General features: G+C 44.0%; 1 protein-coding gene across 1 annotated transcript in view; it reads right to left on the bottom strand.

Annotated features, from left to right (window-relative positions):
* LOC145391921 (uncharacterized) overlaps positions 1-22,701 on the bottom strand; it is a 216,960-nt gene that overhangs the window by 16,079 nt on the left and 178,180 nt on the right. The window contains exons 17-24 of the mRNA XM_080266412.1: positions 22,045-22,338; positions 18,317-18,499; positions 15,653-15,798; positions 14,569-14,914; positions 13,992-14,240; positions 9,708-10,055; positions 6,150-6,489; positions 4,728-4,914 (exon numbers count right to left, since the gene is read on the bottom strand). Coding sequence (XP_080122538.1) covers positions 4,728-4,914; positions 6,150-6,489; positions 9,708-10,055; positions 13,992-14,240; positions 14,569-14,914; positions 15,653-15,798; positions 18,317-18,499; positions 22,045-22,338 — 2,093 coding nt within the window. The remainder of the gene's footprint in view (positions 1-4,727; positions 4,915-6,149; positions 6,490-9,707; positions 10,056-13,991; positions 14,241-14,568; positions 14,915-15,652; positions 15,799-18,316; positions 18,500-22,044; positions 22,339-22,701) is intronic.

Here is a 22,701-nt window from a genome sequence, read left to right as displayed (position 1 = left end):
TCTTATGACTGTTATCACATACACAGCCACACTGAAATATTTATGAAAACATTCACAGGTGTGTAAATGGAATGTTTCTGATAACCGTGAAAATTAACTTCTGTAAGGAAACCGTAGGAAAACAAAAACTACATAACACAAGAGTTTATTTAACAGCCAGTCCAACCCCCACCCATTTCAATAGCGCCGCGCAGTCTGTCTTTCACTGACGTAACAAGAAGTTGCACCGTCCCTGGTCGGCGTCTGTAGGTCTCCCACGATTCAGAGACGTGTGCCATGAGCTCCCGGTTGTTCCTCTCCTGTGCCATATCCCAAGTGTTTGCCAGCTGTGCCCAAACGTGTTCAATAACATTCATATCAGCTCCTTTGCTGGGCGGTTCCAGGAGCTGAAAGTGGTCCTGTTCGTCAAACCAGCGTCGAACTGTCCGAGCTGTGGACGGGACACCTGTCTTGTATGAACAGTATGGGCCCAGGTGGAAACGGGAAATCTTTCTCACGAAGGGATGGCAAGAAGGACTCTTCAAGCACCTCGATGTATTTATCTGCTGTGAAGCGCCCCTCAATTTGGAACACATCACCTGCACCATGCACCGGTATCCAGCCCCACACATTGTAGGTGACGTTGCCAGAACGAGCTACTTCCATGATGTTACGACGCTCGTATCTGGAAGCATATTATGAGTTAGTGAATTATTGACGTATGTGCATTTCTCCCTGTATATTACGCCTAAAACTGTGCATAAACATTCTGTGTTCATATATGTATTAGTCCATAAACATACATTAAAACAAATCCCTTTTCGCCTGAGCAGCAATATAATGTTCGAGCGTAAACCGGCAGACCATCCATAATTACCACCTCGTCCACACTTCACGACCGTTTACCAGGCATGGAGCACTTAATACCCCTAGACCGCAGTTGAACCAACACTGTCGATATTGACATATTAATTGAATACTCCATATGAATGTCTGTTACCTCCGTAAAGAAAACTTAAGATTTTAGCATGCCACATGATTTGTTATACCTGGTGCTATTTTTTATCAACTCAGGTATATGAAATTGTATTTTTTTTTTTTTTATGTAATGGTTTTTGCATACGGATATGTTATCTAAATGTAATGAACTGTTAGGTATTAACTATTACATATTTCATTACCTGATCTCCAGGGTGGTGTCGACTCACTACTCCCTCATGACACTATTATTAAGTCGTCTTTCCAAATACTCACAATTCTGAAACACCTACTTAGTAATTGTCTCCAATTATTTCTATGTCCAACGTGTGCCAATTGTTAATCATTGTCTGTCGGTTGCGTATTGTATTTGAATAAAGTGTAGATGGAAGTAATGTTTGATTATGCGTTAGTTTTGTAGCAGGTTTACTTTTACCCACTCTTTTACGATTGTTTTTGCACTTTAATGAATGAAATGAGGCCCACTGTACTGGTCTGTTAACAGCGACAACAGGAGCGGGTCAGAGAACAAACGCGGAACAGGATGGCATGATTGTGGCAGCAGCTGAAGCAGACCCTCACACTAACGCCGCGGCTATTGCACAGAACCTGCAGTTGCATGTCAGCGCAATGACTGTAAGGCGCAGGCTGCACGAGAGGGGTATATATCACAGAATTCCTGCACAGAAAGAGAAACTGACTGATGCTCACAGAGCCGGGAGGCTGGAATTTGCACAACTCCTTGTTGAGAGAGACCTTGAGTTCCGGGGACGTGCAGTATTCACAAATGAGAAAGTATTCTCCTCTACTTCTCATGGCCAAGGCCATTGCTGGAGAGTAAATAATACCAGGTATGTTTATTAAATGTTAGTTGATAAGCTGCGACCTAATTGTTTGTGGAGGGCTTTGGTGGAGGACCATAAATGTGGCTATACGATAGAGGGACAGAGATGTTGTGCAGTCGCAAAACTAAGTGTGAATGGGTCTGGAGACTTTTTATAATGCACCAGGACCTGCAGACAGGTAATTATGTTGCAGTAAATAATGGAGATGTAAACAGCAGGTTTTTCACAATTATGCATCAACTGTAACTGGGTAAGTTATTTATGATATTTACTTACAAGAACGTTACGTTAACCTGATTTGTAAACAATAAATAGTTACGATGCATTAAATATTTAAACTTAACCATTTTGTCCAATTTGCCCATGAACATAATCATGTGCATTAATTCCCTTAATGTTCTGTAAATGATTACCACCCTGGAGATCAGGTAATGAAATATGTAATAGTTAATACCTAACAGTTCATTACATTTAGATAACATATCCGTATGCAAAAACCATTACATAAAAAAAAAAAAAATACAATTTCATATACCTGAGTTGATGAAAAATAGCACCAGGTATAACAAATCATGTGGCATGCTAAAATCTTAAGTTTTCTTTACGGAGGTAACAGACATTCATATGGAGAATTCAATTAATATGTCAATATCGACAGTGTTGGTTCAACTGCGGTCTAGGGGTATTAAGTGCTCCATGCCTGGTAAACGGTCGTGAAGTGTGGACGAGGTGGTAATTATGGATGGTCTGCCGGTTTACGCATGAACATTATATTGCTGCTCAGGCGAAAAGGGATTTGTTTTAATGTATGTTTATGGACTAATACATATATGAACACAGAATGTTTATGCACAGTTTTAGGCGTAATATACAGGGAGAAATGCACATACGTCAATAATTCACTAACTCATAATATGCTTCCAGATACGAGCGTCGTAACATCATGGAAGTAGCTCGTTCTGGCAACGTCACCTACAATGTGTGGGGCTGGATACCGGTGCATGGTGGAGGTGATGTGTTCCAAATTGAGGGGCGCTTCACAGCAGATAAATACATCGAGGTGCTTGAAGAGTCCTTCTTGCCATCCCTTTGTGAGAAAGATTTCCCGTTTCCACCTGGGCCCATACTGTTCATACAAGACAGGTGTCCCGTCCACAGCTCGGACAGTTCGACGCTGGTTTGACGAACAGGACCACTTTCAGCTCCTGAAACCGCCCAGCAAAGGAGCTGATATGAATGTTATTGAACACGTTTGGGCACAGCTGGCAAACACTTGGGATATGGCACAGGAAAGGAACAGCCGGGAGCTCATGGCACACGTCTCTGAATCGTGGGAGACCTACAGACGCCGACCAGGGACGGTGCAACGTCTTGTTACGTCAGTGAAAGACAGACTGCGCGGCGTTATTGAAATGGGTGGGGGTTGGACTGGCTATGAAATAAACTCTTGTGTTATGTAGTTTTTGTTTTCCTACGGTTTCCTTACAGAGGTTAATTTTCACGGTTATCAGAAACATTCCATTTACACACCTGTGAATGTTTTCATAAATATTTCAGTGTGGCTGTGTATGTGATAACAGTCATAAGAACTGTTTGTGTAATAAAGATAAGGCACCATCCTCCCTCCCCCCGTTCTTTTTATTTCCTGGAATTTCATTACTAATTAACCACTGCTATCTTAAATACCTAACAGATGCAACTGGAGAGGTTAAAGATTCGTTGAAATACTGAGCAACAGGTGTTGAAAGATATCCTCCCAATTACAGTATACAGTATCAGGTAAAATTTTAGCAAGTTATATTCTCCTTCACCCATTAGGTGAAATTTTAGCATGTCATATTCTCCTAAATATGATGTCGTATATGCATACGATCATGATTCTAATGTGTGCATATATATTTGCTATTGTTTCCCAGTGCACTGCACCTATTCTAACATGAGTAGACGGAACGATGCCGTAAGTCAGATACAAATAATAAATATAAATGCACTAAGCATTTCATGTTCCAAATAAGTAACCTATCAAATGAATCACTGTATCTGACAAATAAAACCTAGTGACATAAGCGGACATTTAGAGACGGTAAACGGGATCATGACACATTTATCTTGTATCACACACACACACACACACACACACACGAACCTAAACATGCAAGGCACACGCACCCGCTCGGCAACTGACAGACCCTCTTGAGGGCAGCACCATAGTAATCACCTGATCTTTGACAGTTCCCTACAAAACACAAATTGTGCATAGTATGGTAACGACCTGTTACACTAAGCTATGTATATTGGTGTAAAGTGCTGTCATAGATCCTAAGGGGATTATTCTATATACTGGTATGTTTATTCTCTCTCTCTCTCTCTCTCTCTCTCTCTACTATAATAAAACATTGCCTTGTATTACTTCACTCACTAACCGCCTCTCATCCCTCTTGTCTTTCCACCCTTCCCCCTCTCCCATCCCCCCTTCCCCTGTATGCCTTCTACCCGCCTCACACGCCAGCCAAGTCTCTACTCCCTCCCTTCCCCGCACGTTCGATACTGTGAAACTCTGAACCCGGGCCACCCACATGATTTGCAACGCTGACTGTACTGTGAAATTGTGTGCGCGGCTGTACATTCACACCATACGAAGCTTTGTCACAGCGTGGAAAAGCTTTGAACTCCCAGGAACTACCAATACAGACGTGCTTCTTTGGTGCACGGCCCTATGCCTTATGTACGTGACGTCATTTGAACCTGGTCCGTCCTTGCATCGTACGTATTGTCATGCTTAGTGATGGGGGAGAAGGTGAATAAAAACTATTGCTCAAGAGTACACCTAAGTCATATTGAAAAAGCATACTGACACGCCAAGAGAGAGAGAGAGAGAGAGAGAGAGAGAGAGAGAGAGAGAGAGAGAGAGAGAATTAGTCTCACCTGCAAGTGGCCTGCCTCCAGGTGTTGCGGCAGGTGAGGGGTGGGCGGCAGGTGGTGTTGGAACAAGGGTGGAGTGAAGGGCAGCCGGTGTCCAAGCCTTGTACTGTTGTCAGCCGCCCCCTCCCACTGTTGGCGGCAGGGGACAGGGGCAGGGGCCTTCCCGACACGCGTAGGTCGTCTATGCAGGCTGGTAGGGTAGAAGACAGGGGTCCTTAGTCTTGTCAGGTAAATAGGCTCCCTAACACCTCTTCCTTTGCCATTTATTTCTGGATATGGCTGGTTACTATCCTTTTGCACGTTATCTATGCAGAGTATGATGATGCTGGAAGGATTTATGCATCACAGGAGAGGACATTAAGGTGTAATAAACAGGACACATCGCTAAGAAAAAGGTGTTAGGGAGCTTCCTCAACCGACAAGAACGCAGTGGATACCAGCAATAACTGTTGTAAACTTGCTGGGAAAAATTCGTATAATGTTTCACATCATCAACTTATTTATTTCCTTTAGGGCCCGTAATATCGTTTGTTAAGGAAGCTCCCTAACACATCTTCGTAAGCTATTTTGCTTATTACACCTTTCCGTCCTCTTCTATGTTACTTAAACTGTTCTAATATCACCATACACTGCGTAAATAACGTTCACCTGGATATCAACCAACCGTATCCAAAAATAAGTCGGTGAGGAAGAGGTGTTAGAGAGCTTCCTCATCTACTTACCTGACAAGAATACGAGAACAGGTGTCAGCATTCACCTTTGTCTTAAATTCTACACCTACACTTTACTTAATATTCCACCTCTTGCATCGCTGACTTTTCTAGCTAATATTCCTAAACTGATCGAGGCTTGTTATGTTGTTTTCGGTATGATGGTATGATATTACCATCAGCTGTCTAACAACTACTATACACTGCATTAATATCACAGTATTAAAATGAACATAGGTTTTATTATTTACACAGACTCGTAGGACTCTCTCTCTCTCGGGTGAGCAAAATCACTGCAGCAGATGAGGGAGTTATGTCAGAGTTAATAATAATGAAACAGTTCTTTCACCTTAATCTTGTCCAGATTTTCGTCCTTATGGGGCATAATTCACGTAGTTCAGAGTAGAGGCAGTGCTATGGCTCTACCTCCTCCAGCACTTCTTTGTGATCAGCATCATATTCTTGTGTTATTCTTACAACCTAGCAATTTAGATGGGACGATGGCAAATTTAGGCCATGTTAGAGTGCAAATAGTATAGTTGTCTTTAACCTGAATGAGTTAATGAGTACCTGCAGTCACTTTCAGGCTCTTATGACTCACTCTTTCCTGTAACTATAAAAAAATTACCTGCTGTTAACTGTAATAAAACTCTAAAATACTTCTCAACATGCGAGTCAATTGTATGTGGACCAAAGTACAACTCGCCACCCTTACCACCTTTTAGGTCCTGATGAACAGCCACCAGACTCTGCCTCACGAACTCTGCCACTCCTCCCACCACCACCCCGTCCTCCCTGTCCACCTCTAGTCGTGCTGGTGGACCTCTTACTTTAGGAAGGAGGCCACCGAGACTTGGAACAGACAAAAGGGATGGGAGACTCTCGTTCCGTCGCCACCCATCTCCATCGTCGGCGGATATGATAAGGTTGTGTCCATGGCGGCTGAGATAGAGGGTATGCCAGAGCCCATCAGCCAGTGGGAAGCCGTCCAGACACACTTCAGTCCCTGATGATTCGCTGTGGGTCAGGGTAGCACAGGCAACACCTCCTCTTAGCTGCCAGGATGAACAGAGATGACTGTACTGTGATGAAATATTTGCGCTACTGAATAACATATGAATAGACAGAGATGATCTGGGGATGCTGAGAGGATGAAGGATGACAACTGAGTGTGGAAAGTGAGAAGTGTGAACGTCTGGGGTAGGGATGCAAGAGGCAGACCGAGAAAAGAGCTTGGAGGAGGTCATAAAGTGAAACCTCAGGGATCAGGGACTGAATATTGAGACTGCCGGAGATAGAGTAGAGTGGAGAGCTGCCATTGGGTGACCACGACCGATGCATGCAAACATGTCGGAGCCTTTACAGACAATACGACTATTAATAAAACATAATATAAATAAACTTCATGGCCTTACTTCCCACTAAAAAATAGGATGGGTAGAATGTACGAAGTGGCTCGTCAAGAGTGGCCTGGCAGAGGGATTAGTCACCTTTTCACTCATCAACCTATTCACTCATCAACCTATTCCCTCATCAGCCATTCATCATTCATTATCAAACCAACTCCTTTATTTCCTAATGGCCCCGTACGTGAGTGTTCATACCGCATAAAATATACATTATCTCACCCCTTTGATTTCTCGTCGTTAAGGTAGCTCCCTAACACTTATCCCTAAGCGATTTATTTTGCTTAATACACCTTGTTGCCCTCTTCTGTGTTACTTAAATCATTCTAATATTACCTTACTCTGCAGAAGTAACGTAAAAATAATACTAGCCAGCCGCATCCAAAAATAAATCGGTAAGGAAGAGGTGATAGGGAGCTTCCTGAACTGCCGAGCATAGAACCCTAATCTTATACCTCAAAATACACACTGATTCTGAATTTCGGATTGTGTAAGAATCAAACAAATGCAGGAACAATCTATTTATCTATCTATCTATTGCCAGACGCCTCAATCCCGCAAAGGGTGGCCACAAACAAATTGCCTCCATGTCACTGTCCCCCGCCATTTCATTGCCCTGTTCCCAGTTCATAACCCCCTCTCTCATATACCTCTCCACCCCATCCCTTCATCTCATCCTTGGCCTCCCCCTCCCTCCCCCTCCCTCCAGTTCACTCACATACACTTTCCTTGTCAGTCTCTCACTCTCCATCCTCTCCACATGGCCAAACCACCTTAATGTGTTTCTCTTAACACTTCCTATCACATCCACATCCACACGACAACGCTCCTTCACAGCCTCATTTGTTTGTCTCTCCATGTGATTCCATAGGCTCCTCTCAAATAACTCATTTCCACTCCTCACACTCTTGACTTGTGTCCTTCCAACAAGGTCCAAGCTTCACTTCCATACGTTAGAGTTGGTATCACAATACTGTCATGTAGTAACTTTATCACTTCCATGCTCACTTCCCTGTTTCTTATCACTGCTTTCAAGGAACCAGCAACCTTTCTTCCTTGTTGTACCCTTTCGAGCACATCACCCTCTAAACTTCCATCCTTACTCATCACACTACCCAAGTACTTAAAAGTACTCACATTTTCCAATTCCTCACCATCCAACCTCGCTGTTCATTCACTGACTTCACCTCTCTCAAAGACCAAGTATGAGCATTAATTTTAGCCCATTTATTAAAATCAGGATATCTCTGCTTTTTTTTTCATCATATTATTTTCAGCTCGCGGGAGACAATAAGGCTCGTATTCTCGTTGGTAAAGGAAGCCTCCTAACACCTTTTCCTAAGCGATTTAGTTTGCTTATTACTCCTTACTATCCTCTTCTGTGTTATTTAAATCATCCAAATACCACCATACTTTGCAAAAAAAACATACAAACTTATATGTATCCAGCTGTATTATAAAACAAATCTCTTAGGCAAAGGTGCTAGGGAGCTTCCTTAACCGACAGGCACACGGACCTTGGGCTCCTATTCTCGTCGGTTAAGGAAGCTCTCTAACACCTCTTCCTTGGCGATTTATTTTTGGATAGGGTTGGTTAATATCCATTTATACGTTATCTATGCAGGGTATGACGATGGAGAAAAGGATTTATGTAACACAGAAGAGGACAGTCAGATGTAATAAAGAAAACAAATCGTTTAGGAAAGGGAGCTAGGGAGTCTGCTTAACCCGTAAGAATAAGGGCCTTAGAATTACAGATGTTTGCTATAGTATTCCTTCCCCTTCACTCCCTGACGCCTCCCCACTGATGCTATTTGTTGGTACTAAGTCACTGATCTGAAAAGGTTAAGGGTATAGTGTCCACCTAGCATCTTTTGGCGATGGATGATAAGAAATAATTAAAATAAAATATGTTTGAGGAATTGAAGTTATGTGTGACGCAACCACAAGACAAAACTCTTCAACACGTCTCCTCTTTCCCGCCACGAACACCACTGAAAGGCTTTAATTTACAAGACCTTTGAGCGTTTAGGTAGCCCACCTTGATATTATACAGTAAGTGACAGTTTGGATTCAACAATTTTTTTTCTTTGAGTCTGTAGGTTAGTTGTGCAGTAATGAAATGAAAAAGTATCTGATATTTCTCTCCAACAAAGAGAGAATGTTTTCGCCCATGTTTGTTTATTTGTTTGTTAATTTGTTTGTTGGCAGGATTACTCAAAAATTAAGAGAGAGATTTGGACCAAATTTGGTGGGTAGATAGCCCATGTTCCAGGGAACAATCGATTAACTTTTGGCACCGATCCGGATCGTATTGCAGATTTTGGATCCGGAAAACACTTTTTGCAAAACCCTCATCCATGATGATAAACCCTCACCCACTAAGAAGAGTGGTTTGGAAATGACGTTGCCCTTGTCGGAGAGATGCGCTCCACTGAGCGCCCCTCTAGAGTAAAATTTAGGTTCCATCTTTTCGAGTAAATAGACTACAAAACTCCGTAAAATACATCGACTTAATTTATTTTTTCTTTATAATCAGGCCAACACTCAACGAATCCATTCAGTTTAAAGGAAGTGCTTTCCAATGAAGAGGTTAATGAAAGCTACATCCAACCTTCCCTGTGTGAAGTCTTTCCTCAGCTGATAAAAACAATTCGGAGATAAAGATAAGAATGTATGAGAGAGTATCGTATTTAAAGGATTCAAATCTATTATGTCAAACCTAAAATAATCATACACACCTGATTGTTTACCTATCAAAAAAATCAAATATGGTAACGTAACTGCCTAACAGATTCTCATGAAAATCAGTGGTGGTGATCCAGAAAAGACTGCAGGTACAAAGATTCCAGACCGTATTAGCTTACATGCAGCTGGAGAATTGAATACCGTTGACGGGATGACAGCTGGACCAACAGACCGCTTGGCTGGCCTCTGGACCTGACACGCAGCTGCAGCCACAACTCATAGGGGTTCGGCGGCTGGTCAAGGGCTATCCTGGCAAACGAAGTGGGTCCCAGGGAGGTCGGAGTGGTGGGTGTGGTGCATTCAGGGCCTGTATACCCTGGCTGGCATTCACACCGGGGCTCTGTCAGGCCTCCCACACACGAGCCACGCACACCACAGGACAGCCTGCCTCCACTGCATGCTGTGTCCTGTGGCAGACACCCAGCTTCACTGCCACTACCGTACGCTGGTTCACCCAAATCTACCAGCTGAAGAAAAGAACGTAATGCCAGGCACTTAGCAGAATGGCCAGTGGTGGGATTATCATGCCCGTCTATGGTAAATTAAAGGCAGGGAGCTGCTACTGCTACTACGGAAAATTGAGGAGAGGGAGCTGCTATTACTCTCCTGTGCTCAATATTTGTGATGAAAACATAAATATTGATCAACGGTTATGAGAAGTATTTATTTTCACAGACAGACTGAAGTGCAGTAATTATCCTTGTTGCTCTTGCATTGAAGGTAGTGACAAGGAACAAGGAGGTGAGCAGGGAAATAAAATAAATGAAGTTGCTACATGACATTATTATGATCCCCACTCTAACGTACAGAGGTGAAACATGGACGCAGTTGGAAGGATACGAGTCATGGGTGAGAGCAGTGAGAAGGAGTTACTTGATGGGACCATATGGAGTTAAATGGAAAGACAGACAGACCAATAAGGATGTGAAATAGCATTGTGCTGTTGATGAGGATGTGAGTGAAGGCGTCATGAGGGTTTGGCCACATGGCGTAGGATAGAGAATGAGAGACTGGCTAGAAGAGTGTGTGGGAGAGAGTTGGAGGGACAGGGGGAGAATGAGAATGAGATGGAGGGATGGAATGGGGAAAGATATGAGAGAAAGGGGTCTTAAGTCGAGGGGGAGGGGGAGACTGAAGATGAGATAGAGGGATGGAGTGGATAGAGGTATGAGGGGGAGGGTTATGAGGGGAAGGAGGAGGGGGAGACAGAATGAGATGGATGATTGAAGTGGAGAGAGAAATGAGAGAGAGAGGCATGAAGGGGAGAGGAAGGAGGAGACTAAGGATGAGATGGAGGGATGGAGTGGGGAAAGATATGGGGGAGAAGGGTTATGAGATGCGGGGGAGAGGGAGACTGAGGATGAGATGGAGGGATGGAGGGGGAGATATATGAGACAGGAGGGCATGAGTTGGAGGGAGGGCAGCCAAACAGCAGTAAACAAGGTTATACATAAACAGATCCAGGTCAGCCATGGGACGTTGTTTTGATTTAGTTCTTGGGTCCGTGTTCGGTTGCGGAAGCTCTCAAACACCTTTTCCTTAGCGATTTATTTTGTTTATTACTGTGTGTTACACAAGCTCTTCCAATATCGCCATACTCTGCATAAATAACGCATACAAGGATATTAACCAGTCATATCCAAAAATAAGTCGCAAAGGAAGAGGTGTTAGGAGGCTTCCTTAACCAACAAGAATATAACTTTTTAGTACCCTCTAACGCTGTAATTCAGCTTAGCATACTCTTTGGGGAATTTAGCTGTTGTGTATATCATGACGAGAGGCGCTGCATAAATTGTGCAAATCGTCAGGTAGTGTTAAAATAATAGATATACTCTCTGGTGTAAACAGTTATAAAACAGTCCTTTATCCAGTTTGTTGTTGATGAACCCCAGTGTCAGGCTGGGCAAACCCATCAACCACAGGCAAGCACTTGCCCCTGCAGGGCCATCCCGTACAGTGAACTGATGTTCCCAAGGGGCGAGGCGTGGGGAAAAGTATGGAGGTTTGGTTCCTGGGTGGATGCTGCATTTGCGTCTCCACCCAGCTAACAGGAGCACCATATGCGTAGCAGTCTCCACTTCACCCCGTGATCCGGTTATATGGTTACCACCCAGCTTTGGATATGGTTTCCTGGGTTACAGGAAACCATTAGACTTGTTGCTCAGTGTAGAGTCAACTGACGTGGAAAGAAGGGAAATAAAAAGTTACAGGAAAGAAAGAGAGAAGTAGGAAGAGAGGAGGGAGACAAAGAATAATAATGTTAAAGGAGGAAGTAGACAGCACCACATTAACCCCTCAATGGCCGTGGGTTCAGAAACTTGCACACTCCCCTGGCCGGCCCGACACCATTTTCTCAAAGTTCTAAAATCGATTTCTTTCTTAGAAATGTGAAGAGAATTGTCTGGCACCTGACAGTGTGTTTTTTGGCTTCCTAAACCTATCCTGTGATTCCCTATGATTTGCGGAAGATAAGAAATTCACAAACTTCACTGTGCATGTGCCTTTAGCATGTAAACATATGGAAAAAAACACGGGAGAAAAAGTGCTTGCGATGACAGAGTAGGTTGGGCAAATATATGTGACCTTCGTTCCCCTCCCATAATTGTTGGCAGTTTTCTACAGCTGGCACTAATTCAACGTCAGCGGCACGTTTACAGTCAAGCGTCGTTCATCGCTGGCGGCCACTGAGGGGTTAAGTAGTTCAGTCCAAAGAGTAATTTCTGTGTGTGTGTGTGTGTGTGTGTGTGTGTGTGTGTGTGTGTGTGTGTGTGTGTGTGTGTGTGTGTGTGTTTTGTTACCTTCAGACTATTTCATTCATCTCTGGACTAGTCTCTCATGTTGATGGGATTAATGAAGTCTAAGTGTAAGTTCCCCAAATCGAATTAACAATGAAGCAAAAGCATTTAGGAGGCGAATGCTAATCGCCCGCCAAAATATGTTGCTGGCTAAGGTACAAGCTGCCTACAAACCAAATTTGAAGACAATTAACAAAACTCTACGGAATTCAGCCATCGCGTTTTGCAAAAGGGAAATCCATATTAAAGACTATATAGTGGAAGGCATTCGGTCGTCTTTGATTAAATCTTCACCAAAAGTAATGGACGTCCACACATCCAAACAATTGTTGTTTTGAAGGTTTGGTGAAAATTCGTCCACAACTTTTTGAGATATGTTGGGAACACACACACACACACACACACACACACACACACACACACACACACACACATTGACAAAAACTATATCACATCGTTCTGCTAAAGGTGGGCAATATAATAATAATAATAATAATAATAATAATAATAATAATAATAATAATAAAATATTGTCACTCCTTGCCTGGATAAAATTGCCAGTTGGTAGAAAGAATATGCCATCGAACTGCAGTTAGGTCCGTATTCCCGTCTGTTAAGGAAGCTTCCTAACACCTCTTCCTAAGCGATTTATTTGGCTTGTCACATCTTACTGCCATCTTTTGCATTATATAAAACCTTCCAGTATCGCCCAACTATGTATGAATAACGTACAAAAAGGATATTAGGGGTCCATATCCAAAAATAAATCGCTAAGGAAAAGATGTTAGGGAGTTTCATTAACCGACAAAAATACGAGCCTTGGAAAACTGTGTTTTACCTCACTCACCTGTAATTAACTCTCACCTCCTCATTAACACCAGGTGAGAGGGGCAGGGAGTCAGTGCTTCCCTTATGGCTGTAAGCCAATCGACTCTCCCAGTTCAATGTCTTATTTTCTCCTTTATATTTGCTACTTATGGACAAATTTTTATCAACTATCAATAGACCTCTAGTGTTCAAGAGGTAAATGAATGCCATATATACTTCCTCCCATTCGAAAAATCTTTCCAAAATTCAATAAACTAATAAAAACAGACGGTCAGAGCAGTGGCTGAAAGAACAGTACTTGATCCCGCTCGCTGGCTGGTAACACGACTTCCATCATTGATAAGGTGAGAGAAGCAAACAGTGCTTTGCTGACGAAAACGCTGAAAGTTTTTAAATTAAAATTTCTCCTGTATATTGCAAGAATACGCTGGAAGGAAATATTGTGATGGAAAGGGTTAACTCACCTTCCCAATAACAATAAAGTGAGGGAGACAGCCAGCAGGCAAATCTCTCTCGCGCCACATAAAATTACTAGCATATGTCAGGTATATTTGGGTGGGAGAGAGAGAGGCTAGAGTCTGAATTTGTATTTCCTCTAACGTTTCGGGCTACACAAAACCCAGCCTCAGAGTTTGTGTTGCCCGGAATGTTAGGGAATATAAAGAACTGAAGCTCTAACATGTCTCTGCCCCACCCAACATTTCCACTTGTAATGGATGATCTACATACCAGGAATAATATCAAACACAACGTTCTTTGATGGAAGGGACTGAAACTCACCTCACCATTAACGGTCAGGTGAGAGAGACAGCCAGTCAGTGCTTGGGTCTCTAAAACAGTGGTCCAGCCGTGGTCTTCTGGGCTGGGTGGGGGATGTGCCAGGCCCCCCAGCTGTACGGGGCCAGACCCTCCCCATCTCGTAGGGGTGCTGGGGGTGATCCAGGGAGCCCTTGCCAGGCAGTGCGTCTCGCTGTCCCGCTCCTCACCTTCCCAACCTCGTCCACACAGGTCCAACATTAGCGTTACCCCCTGCCAAAAAATCTCTATCTATCCATCTATATACGTAGGCTGCTTCCCCCAGAGAAAGGGAGGTAGCCGAGACAGGACGACACACTCCCAGTTTACTCATCCACACGCACACATTCATTTGCATCTTAGCCCCAAAGGAAGAAGGGACAGATCCTGCCAAAAAATAAAAATAAAAATCACAAGCATCCTAACCTACTGTGTTTAATGCATTAGCCATCTTAATTTCCCACCCTCGACCACTCATGTAAAGCATCAGCGTTACTCCCTGTTGAAAGGCCTGAGCATTTAGGTGAAGGTGCAGTGTATGCCTAACGCCCAGCTCAAATACCTGAACATTTAGATGAAGGTGCAGGGTATGCCAGGTGCCACGCTCAAGGGTAGACTTCACCTGCAGCTGTATAGGTCCCCCGGCTCCCTCAATCACCACCTGCGCCCGTCCCTTGACCACCTGAAGGGCCAGGAGGGGCGTGGGTGTGTGGGCGGGGCGGGTGGGGTTGGGTGAGAGTGGGCCAGAGTACAGCACAATGCCGCTGGATGCGAGAGGAAGGAGCCTGAGTGAGATGGTGGTGGGGAGGCAGGGCGGGAGGGAGCGCACCCAAGCGAACCCAGAACCCATGAAGGTGCGCGACAGAACCTTGCACTGAGGACCCCAGGACCCGCCAGGGCACACGCATCTGAGGGAAGGACAAGGAAAATACTTAAAATGGACTGAACGTGTTTTGAATTACACATCTATGCTAAGGGTTGTAGATCTGACCCCAGGCTCATCTCAACGTGAACCCAGTGGACTGCAGGCTGAAGCAGCTCTTGCCCTGCACACCACCATCTTCCTTTCAGGGGACAGGGAAGAAGTTGAGAAATGTGTGTATAACCAGATAACGTAGCTGCCCGGCTATATGAGTGTCACTACAGGAATGCATAAGGAATCTCTCTCTCTCTCTCTCTCTCTCTCTCTCTCTCTCTCTATATATATATATATATATATATATATATATATATATATATATATATCTATATAAAGTTGAGAGAGAGAGAGAGAGAGAGAGAGAGAGAGAGAGAGAGAGAGAGAGAGAGAGAGAGAGAGAGAGAGATGACTTTAGTACCTTTACCATCTCACTGCACACAAGTTTATAAGTCTAGTGTTTTAGAAAAGTATTACTTGAAGTTCATTTTAAGATATTGTAGCTGCAGTCTTTTCACAGCCAATGTCGAAATGTTTAATAAATCATTTACATGTACAGAATGATCAATATTACATTACAAAACGCTGATATTATAATTCAGTTCACCGCAGACACAATTACAGCGAGTCTTGCCAGTGATAAATTTACTAGGCGACTATTTTGTTATTCAGAGAGAAAGAGAGAGAGAGAGAGAGAGAGAGAGAGAGAGAGAGAGAGAGAGTTATTTACCTGGCCCCCTCATCGGTGCTAACACACCGGCCAGCGTTGAGGCAGGAGGCAGGTGTGCAGGCGTGGTGGTAGCGGGGGTGTGGGTGGCAGGTGTGGCCGCGGCTCAACCGAGGGGTCACCAGGGAAGTTACATTCGTGTCCACCACCTGAAATAATCGTACAAGGCTAGCACACCATCTATCTATCTATCTATATACCTAGGCTGCTTCCCCCATAGAAAGGGAGGTAGCCGAGACAGGACGACACACTCCCAATTTACTCATCCTCACACACACACATTTATTCGTATCTTAGCACCAAAGGAACATTTGTTGGTGCTTATCATCAATTATGCCCGACCCACCAGACCCATCGACCACAGGTAAGTAACTAAACTTAAGGGGGTCTTCTCGCAAGTCCCTGACACTGTTGATGATGTGTCTGTGTCTGGCCCGTAATCTCGTAGGTTAAGGAAGTTCCTAACACCTTTTCCTAAGCGAATTATTTTCCTTATTACTCCTTCCTATCCTCTTCTGTGTCATTAAAATCATGCCAGTACCACAATTTATAGCAAAAAAAAAAAAAAAATCACACAAACTGATATTGGCCAGCCATATCCAAAAATAAAAACTAAGGAAGAGATGTTAGGGAGCTTCCTAAACTGATGAAAATACAGGTCTTACTGGGTCGTGTTGTTCAGTGCTTCGTAATGTGGGTCAGGCTGTGGGCATCTATTTTGCTTATTACACCTTACTGTCCTCCTCTGTGTTACATAAATCATTCTAATATCGGCATATTTTGCATAAATAAAGTGCAAAAGAATATTAATAAGCCATATCCAAACAGAAATCGCTAAGGAAAAGGTGTCAAGGAGCTTTCTTAACTAACGAGGATACGGTGCCACCTCTAAGCTGGTAAGTGTCGAAAGTAAGAAAGAAGACGGGTCAGTCACCAGCTGCCTCTATCTGTACATTCGTGACCTAGAGTTTTTGCTCACCCTGTAGCCCTGCCACTGATTGCAGGGTTAGTTCAGAGTCTTTTTGTTAACTACTGTAAATTTATGATACTGACACCAAAGGATTATTCTTAAAGAGGAAGGGAAGTTTTGTGATTTCCCCCTCCAAAGATTAGAAGGATATAATGGTGAGGGGCAAATACGTCTGTAAGAATATGTAGAGAGTTAAAAGAGGAATTCTCAGCCAGTGTCGATGTCGGTAAGTCGACTGCTCTTCACCCTGGAACTTGAAACACCGTCGAGAAATTTTGGAAGAACAAACCAGCAGCTGATTTAGTTTTGACTGCTTAAAGGGTGCATGAGACTAGAAAGAAGCTTGAGAGGTTGAGGGACAGGGATCGAAGCAAAGGGAGTGAAAGTTTATGATGATGAAACGCAGGTCAAGGCACGAAGGTGTGAGTAGAGTAATGTCAAGGCAACGTATGTGGTCCTCTGTTGTAAGTAGAGTTAGAAGGAATCCTGTCATGTCTTCAACTTATTATGAGTGTTAGAGGTATACTGAAGGACGTGACAATTTTCAGTGTGTAGTATGCAGTGCTAATCGGGCTGTGGATGAAAGAATGGAAACTGACGATTAGGGAGACAGCCACTTGGAAAGCGATGAGGAGTACTGTTATTCGAGGGAGAGGGACTGTTACCTAGCCTAATTGCTATAATGAGGGGGATATGGAAGAAATTTAGGGAACTGTTGTCGTTCCTATTATGACAGGACTCTCCTTTCTTACCAAGGTCACTCTCTACAAAAACATGTGTGAGGAAGTCCTACGTTGTATGACACGACAGTGTGAAGGAGACACATGCAGACAAGGACGCAAATATATAAGAATGAGGTGGATGAATAGTCTTGCTGAGTGACAAAACTAAGAGTGTGCTGTGCGGGCAGTTTGTCATAAGAAATATTACAGAAATGACGAGATTTGGGTAATTGAGAGGATATGGATGTGTCGAGACTTGGGGCAGGGAAGTTGGCTGAGAAATGTCACATGAGAGAGAGTGGAGGGAAGAGTGTACAGAGGCAAACTGGGCAAGACATGATGTGAGGTTTTGCATGGAGACCTCCAGGGTAGGTGACAGATCAGTGCAACAGTTTAAGATCGTGAAACACAGAGTTGCTAACAAATGAAAACACCTATCTATCTATCTATCTCTCTCTCAATCTACTTGTCAGTCTATCCATCTGTATCTATATACATCAATCTCACTATCTATTTATATCTATACAAGTATACATCAACTTTATATCTATCTCTATATCTGTTTATACGAGTATACATCTATATCTATCTTTAACTAGGTACATTTATTTCTATATCTATATACATTTATATCTGTCTGTCTGTCTATCTATCCATCTATCTGTACATCTATATACGTCTATATCTTTCTATCTCTATCTTTGCTCTAGTACATTCACTTTAACTTGGCCCAATTATTTCTTCTTTTGCAGCTTATTTCACGTAGCTCAGTGGCAGAAAAGACAGTACTACGGCTCTACACCCATTCTATAGCACTTCTTCGTGACTAGAGTCATATTTCATTGCATAACTCTTGTTACAGGTCAGCATTCAAGGTGGAGGGATGATAATTTTAGGCTAAGTTAAAGTGAGCAGAGAACAACATAGTCTTTGGTCTCTGACTGGAGGGGTAATATTTTTGTACTATCATGTTACCTGAAGAGGAAGTACAACTGAAGCAAGGGATGCCATGGATGATGGATGGTGGGGCGAGGGGGAGTGAGGGGCAGGGGAGGGGGACAGCTGGCCACTGACACCACCACCACCACCACCACCACCCTCAGACTGGACCATCTGTGCGTCATTCACAACCACACGCAGGTACATCGCTTTCTCCAGCTGAACACAGACATGGCGATACAGGGGAAAGAAAAACATTAAATATACCCTCAGAAATAAGAGCGTATTGAACCATTGGAGCATTATACACAACCGTATGAATGTACAGTTGGCCACACATACACCTGGTACGGTGTTCTTGTGAGGTGGAAGTCTAGCTACAATTTCGGATGTTCATGTACTTGGTAATTTCATCTATTCTGACACCTGCGTTCATTCCTGTCAGTGCCACCAACAATGTATCTATCTATCTATTGCCAGACGCCTTAATCCCGTACGGGGTGGCCACAAACAAATCGCCTATATGTCACAATGTCCCCCGCCATTTCATTGCCCTCCTCCCAGCTCACACCACCCTCTCTCATATATCTCTCCTCTATCTCAGCCTAGGCCTCCTCCTCCCTCTTCCCCCCTCCACCTCACTCACATACACTCTCCTCGTCAGTCTCTCACTCTCCATCCTCTCCACATGGTTGTCAAGTGTACCAAATCCTAGACCACTGATGCACACTGATGCTGTACCAGGTTCATATGCTGCCAGCTGTACATGGCTTCTCCTCCTGAACACGGCACATCACAAAGGAGAGAAAACACACAAGTACTAAATGCGGAAACTTCAGGGCTCTTGTGTTCTTGCCCTTGGTGTGGTGTGGTGTGGAAGGGTGATTTTATGTTGTGTGGTACTGTACGAGAGGGTGGTATAGTGTGCTGCGCGGTGTGGTGTGGTGTAGTCTGTGGTGTGGTGTGGTGTGGTGTTGTTCGGTATGGTTGTGGGTGTGGTGTGGTGTGGTGAGATATGTTGTTCGGTATGATTGTGAGTGTGGTGTGGTGAGGTGTGACGTTGTTCGGTATGGTGTGGTGTGAGTGTAGTGTAGTGTGGTGTGGTGTGGTGTGGTGTGGTGTGGTGTGGTGTTGTTCGGTATGGTTGTGGGTGTGGTGTGGTGTGGTGTGGTGTGGTGTGGTGACGTGAGGTGTGGTGTTGTTCGGTATGGTTGTGGGTGTGGTGTGGTGTGGTGTAGTGTGGTGTGGTGTGGCGTGGTGTGGTGTGGTGTGGTGTAGTGTGGTGTTGTGTGGTGTTGTTCGGTATGGTGTGGTGTGGTGTGGCGTTGTTCGGTATGGTGTGTGGTGTGGTGTGGTGAGGTGTGGCTTTGTTCGGTATAGTATGGTGTGGTGTGGTGTAGTGTGGTGAGAGGTGTAGTGTGGTAGGATCTGGTTTCACTAAAGTCGCTTAAGCCTCCAGGAGTGAAGCACCCAGCGTCCGAAAATTGTTAGTGAGAGAGAGACGGACAGAGCCGTTCCAAGAGAGGCTCCTGCCTCTAAAAGGAACACGTGATGCTGAAAATAATATAAATTCAGAGTCACAAGACTAAGTCCATTTTCGACATTTTTAAAACTCTTTTATGTGTCTGACTCTGGACATACGATTCTCATCCCGTTCCCAAGGCCCACTAGTCTTCCTACATACTACACACCCCCACGTGTCACCACTTCGGCGCTGACACCCGCCGTCCATACTGAACAGATGCTAGGACTGACTCATACAGGACTGGTGTATTGGTATTTGCGTGTATGAACAAAATAATAAACAGCTTTTATATGATTTGGCTCAAGCTTGGCGGATAGGTTAAGGTCAGCCAAGGAACTGACCTTTTTTTTTTTTTTTTGAACAAGAGGCCAAAAGTCAAGTTCACATGGTAAGATTAAAACGAACAACTGTGATTCGGTTTAGCTCAAATTTTATGGAAGGGTTGAGGATAAGGCAGGAATGAAGCTACTTGAATTTGAGAACAATAAAGTATATATTTTACTTGCCAGTACGTGATTACTGTTATGCCAGCTGACGTGTATTTTAGCATTAATGAGCAGAAATATTACATCTAGTGATTAACTGGCAGAATACACAAATATAAGAGAAGGTTTTATATTGTATACAAATGTTCAGATATCAAGAGATGATTGAAAGCCTTTAAGTTATATTATGTTTGTCGGGGCATTGTGGGGTTTTCTGTGCCTATACAGGGTGATTCAGACTTGCCTACATTAAATTTGAGAACGGGCTCCTTGCATAATTCTAAACAACAGTTACTCTGTAGCATAATATCGAAATAGACATAGTTTGGTTGTTACAACACAATTACGGTGCTGTACTAATGAAGGTGAAACATGCAGAGGAAACCCACGTAGAGTTCTTTACAAGTTTATTTACAGTCCGTTCCCAAGTGTATTCACACCTTAATCATGGCTTAAGCATCTTTTAGTGACACGTTATTCACAACTTTAATCACAGTTCACGCCTCTCTTTGCTACAGGCTAGAGAAAATGTTCAAAATGTCCCCCACGTGCCGCTAAGCATGCCTGTGCACGTCGTACAGTACCATCGACTGCCTGACGCGTTCCAGAATGCCTGGGTTGTGTCAATGTGCTCACACCCGTCACAGACTCGACGTCTTAAGTCCTCTCGTGTGTGAACTGCTGTCATACACCAACGTCTTTAGATGAACCCACAGGTAGAAGTCTAGAGGGTTCAGGTCTGGAGAGCGGGGTGGCCAGGGAACAGGACCAGCACGTCCTGTCCACCTATTGGGATAAGCAGTATTTAGATAATCCCTTGATGTCAGGGAAAAATGGGCAAGTGCACCGTCATGCAAGAACCACATGTGACGTCGGACTCCCAGTGGCACATCTTCAAGTCGCACCGGCAGTGTCTCTTCCAGGAACTGCCTGTAGACGTCACCTGTCAGCTGTTGCGGTAACAGATAAGGTCCGATAATGTAGTCGTCAAGAATGCCAGCCCATACATTTATGGAAAACCTCACCTGGTGGGACATCAAGGGATTATCTAAATACTGCTTATCCCAATAGGTGGATAGGACGTGCTGGTCCTGTTCCCTGGTCACCCCGCTCTCCAGACCTGAACCCTCTAGCCTTCTACCTGTGGGTTCATCTAAAGACGTTGGTGTATGACAGCAGTTCACACACGAGAGGACTTAAGACGTCGAGTCTGTGACGGGTGTGAGCACATTCGACACAACCCAGGCATTCTGGAACGCGTCAGGCAGTCGATGGTACTGTACGACGTGCACAGGCATGCTTAGCGGCACGTGGGGGACATTTTGAACATTTTCTCTAGCCTGTAGCAAAGAGAGGCGTGAACTGTGATTAAAGTTGTGAATAACGTGTCACTAAAAGATGCTTAAGCCATGATTAAGGTGTGAATACACTTGGGAACGGACTGTAAATAAACTTGTAAAGATCTCTACTTGGGTTTCCCCTGCATGTTTCACCTTCATTAGTACAGCACCGTAATTATGTTGTAACAACCAAACTATGTCTATTTCGATATTATGCTACAGAGTAATTGTTGTTTAGAATTATGCAAGGAGGCCGTTCTCAAATTTAATGTAGGCAAGTCTGAATCACCCTGTATATTTGGCTTTAAGTTGCCGATGCCTTTGTTAGCTACGTAAGGATAGAGAGGTAGTATGAGACTGGCTATTGAAAAGAAATTAAGCATTCGTTTAAGCGGCAAACATAAAGTAACTCACCTTCTGAATATTGAGTGAGAGAAGACCAAGAAGCTTTACAGGGTCCAGGAACTTGCCTCCTGCCTGTCTCACACTCACCCAAACGCACGTAAAGTGAGTGGATGGAGAGGATGCTGGGGAGGGGAAGGCATTGGGGGAGCCTGTGTCAACTGGGGAGGCATCAGGGAAGGTGGGGAGTGGGTGGGGAGACAGGGTGGGGAGACCATACACGCTGACGATCTCAATTTTGTCGTTCACTTTTCCTACCACCTCCCTCACCGCCTCCGTCAGGGTGCCCAGACCGCCGCCACCCTCCTGTTGAGATTTCTATGGGTATTGGATGAATTTTACCAATATTTCGAAATGTGGTTGATTGGGAATATTTGTGTCATTTTAGCAATTTCTGTTACACACACACACACACACACACACACACACACACACACACACACAAAACCACAACCCTACACATACACGCACAAAACCACAATCCTGCACACACACACACACACACACACACACACACACACACACACACACACACACACACACACAGTACCACAATCCAGCACACACAAAAAAAATCACAACCCTACACATACACACACAAAACCACAATGTTTTACACACACACACACACACACACACACACACACACACACACATACACACACACAT

This window comes from Coenobita brevimanus, chromosome 20 (assembly GCF_032717465.1).
Source record: "Coenobita brevimanus isolate Jiangsu-jjx chromosome 20, ASM3271746v2, whole genome shotgun sequence".
NCBI classification, from domain to species: Eukaryota; Metazoa; Arthropoda; class Malacostraca; order Decapoda; family Coenobitidae; genus Coenobita; species Coenobita brevimanus.
The sequence above is the reverse complement of the archived record's forward strand: the minus strand, read 5'-3'. Positions and strand labels throughout refer to the sequence as shown.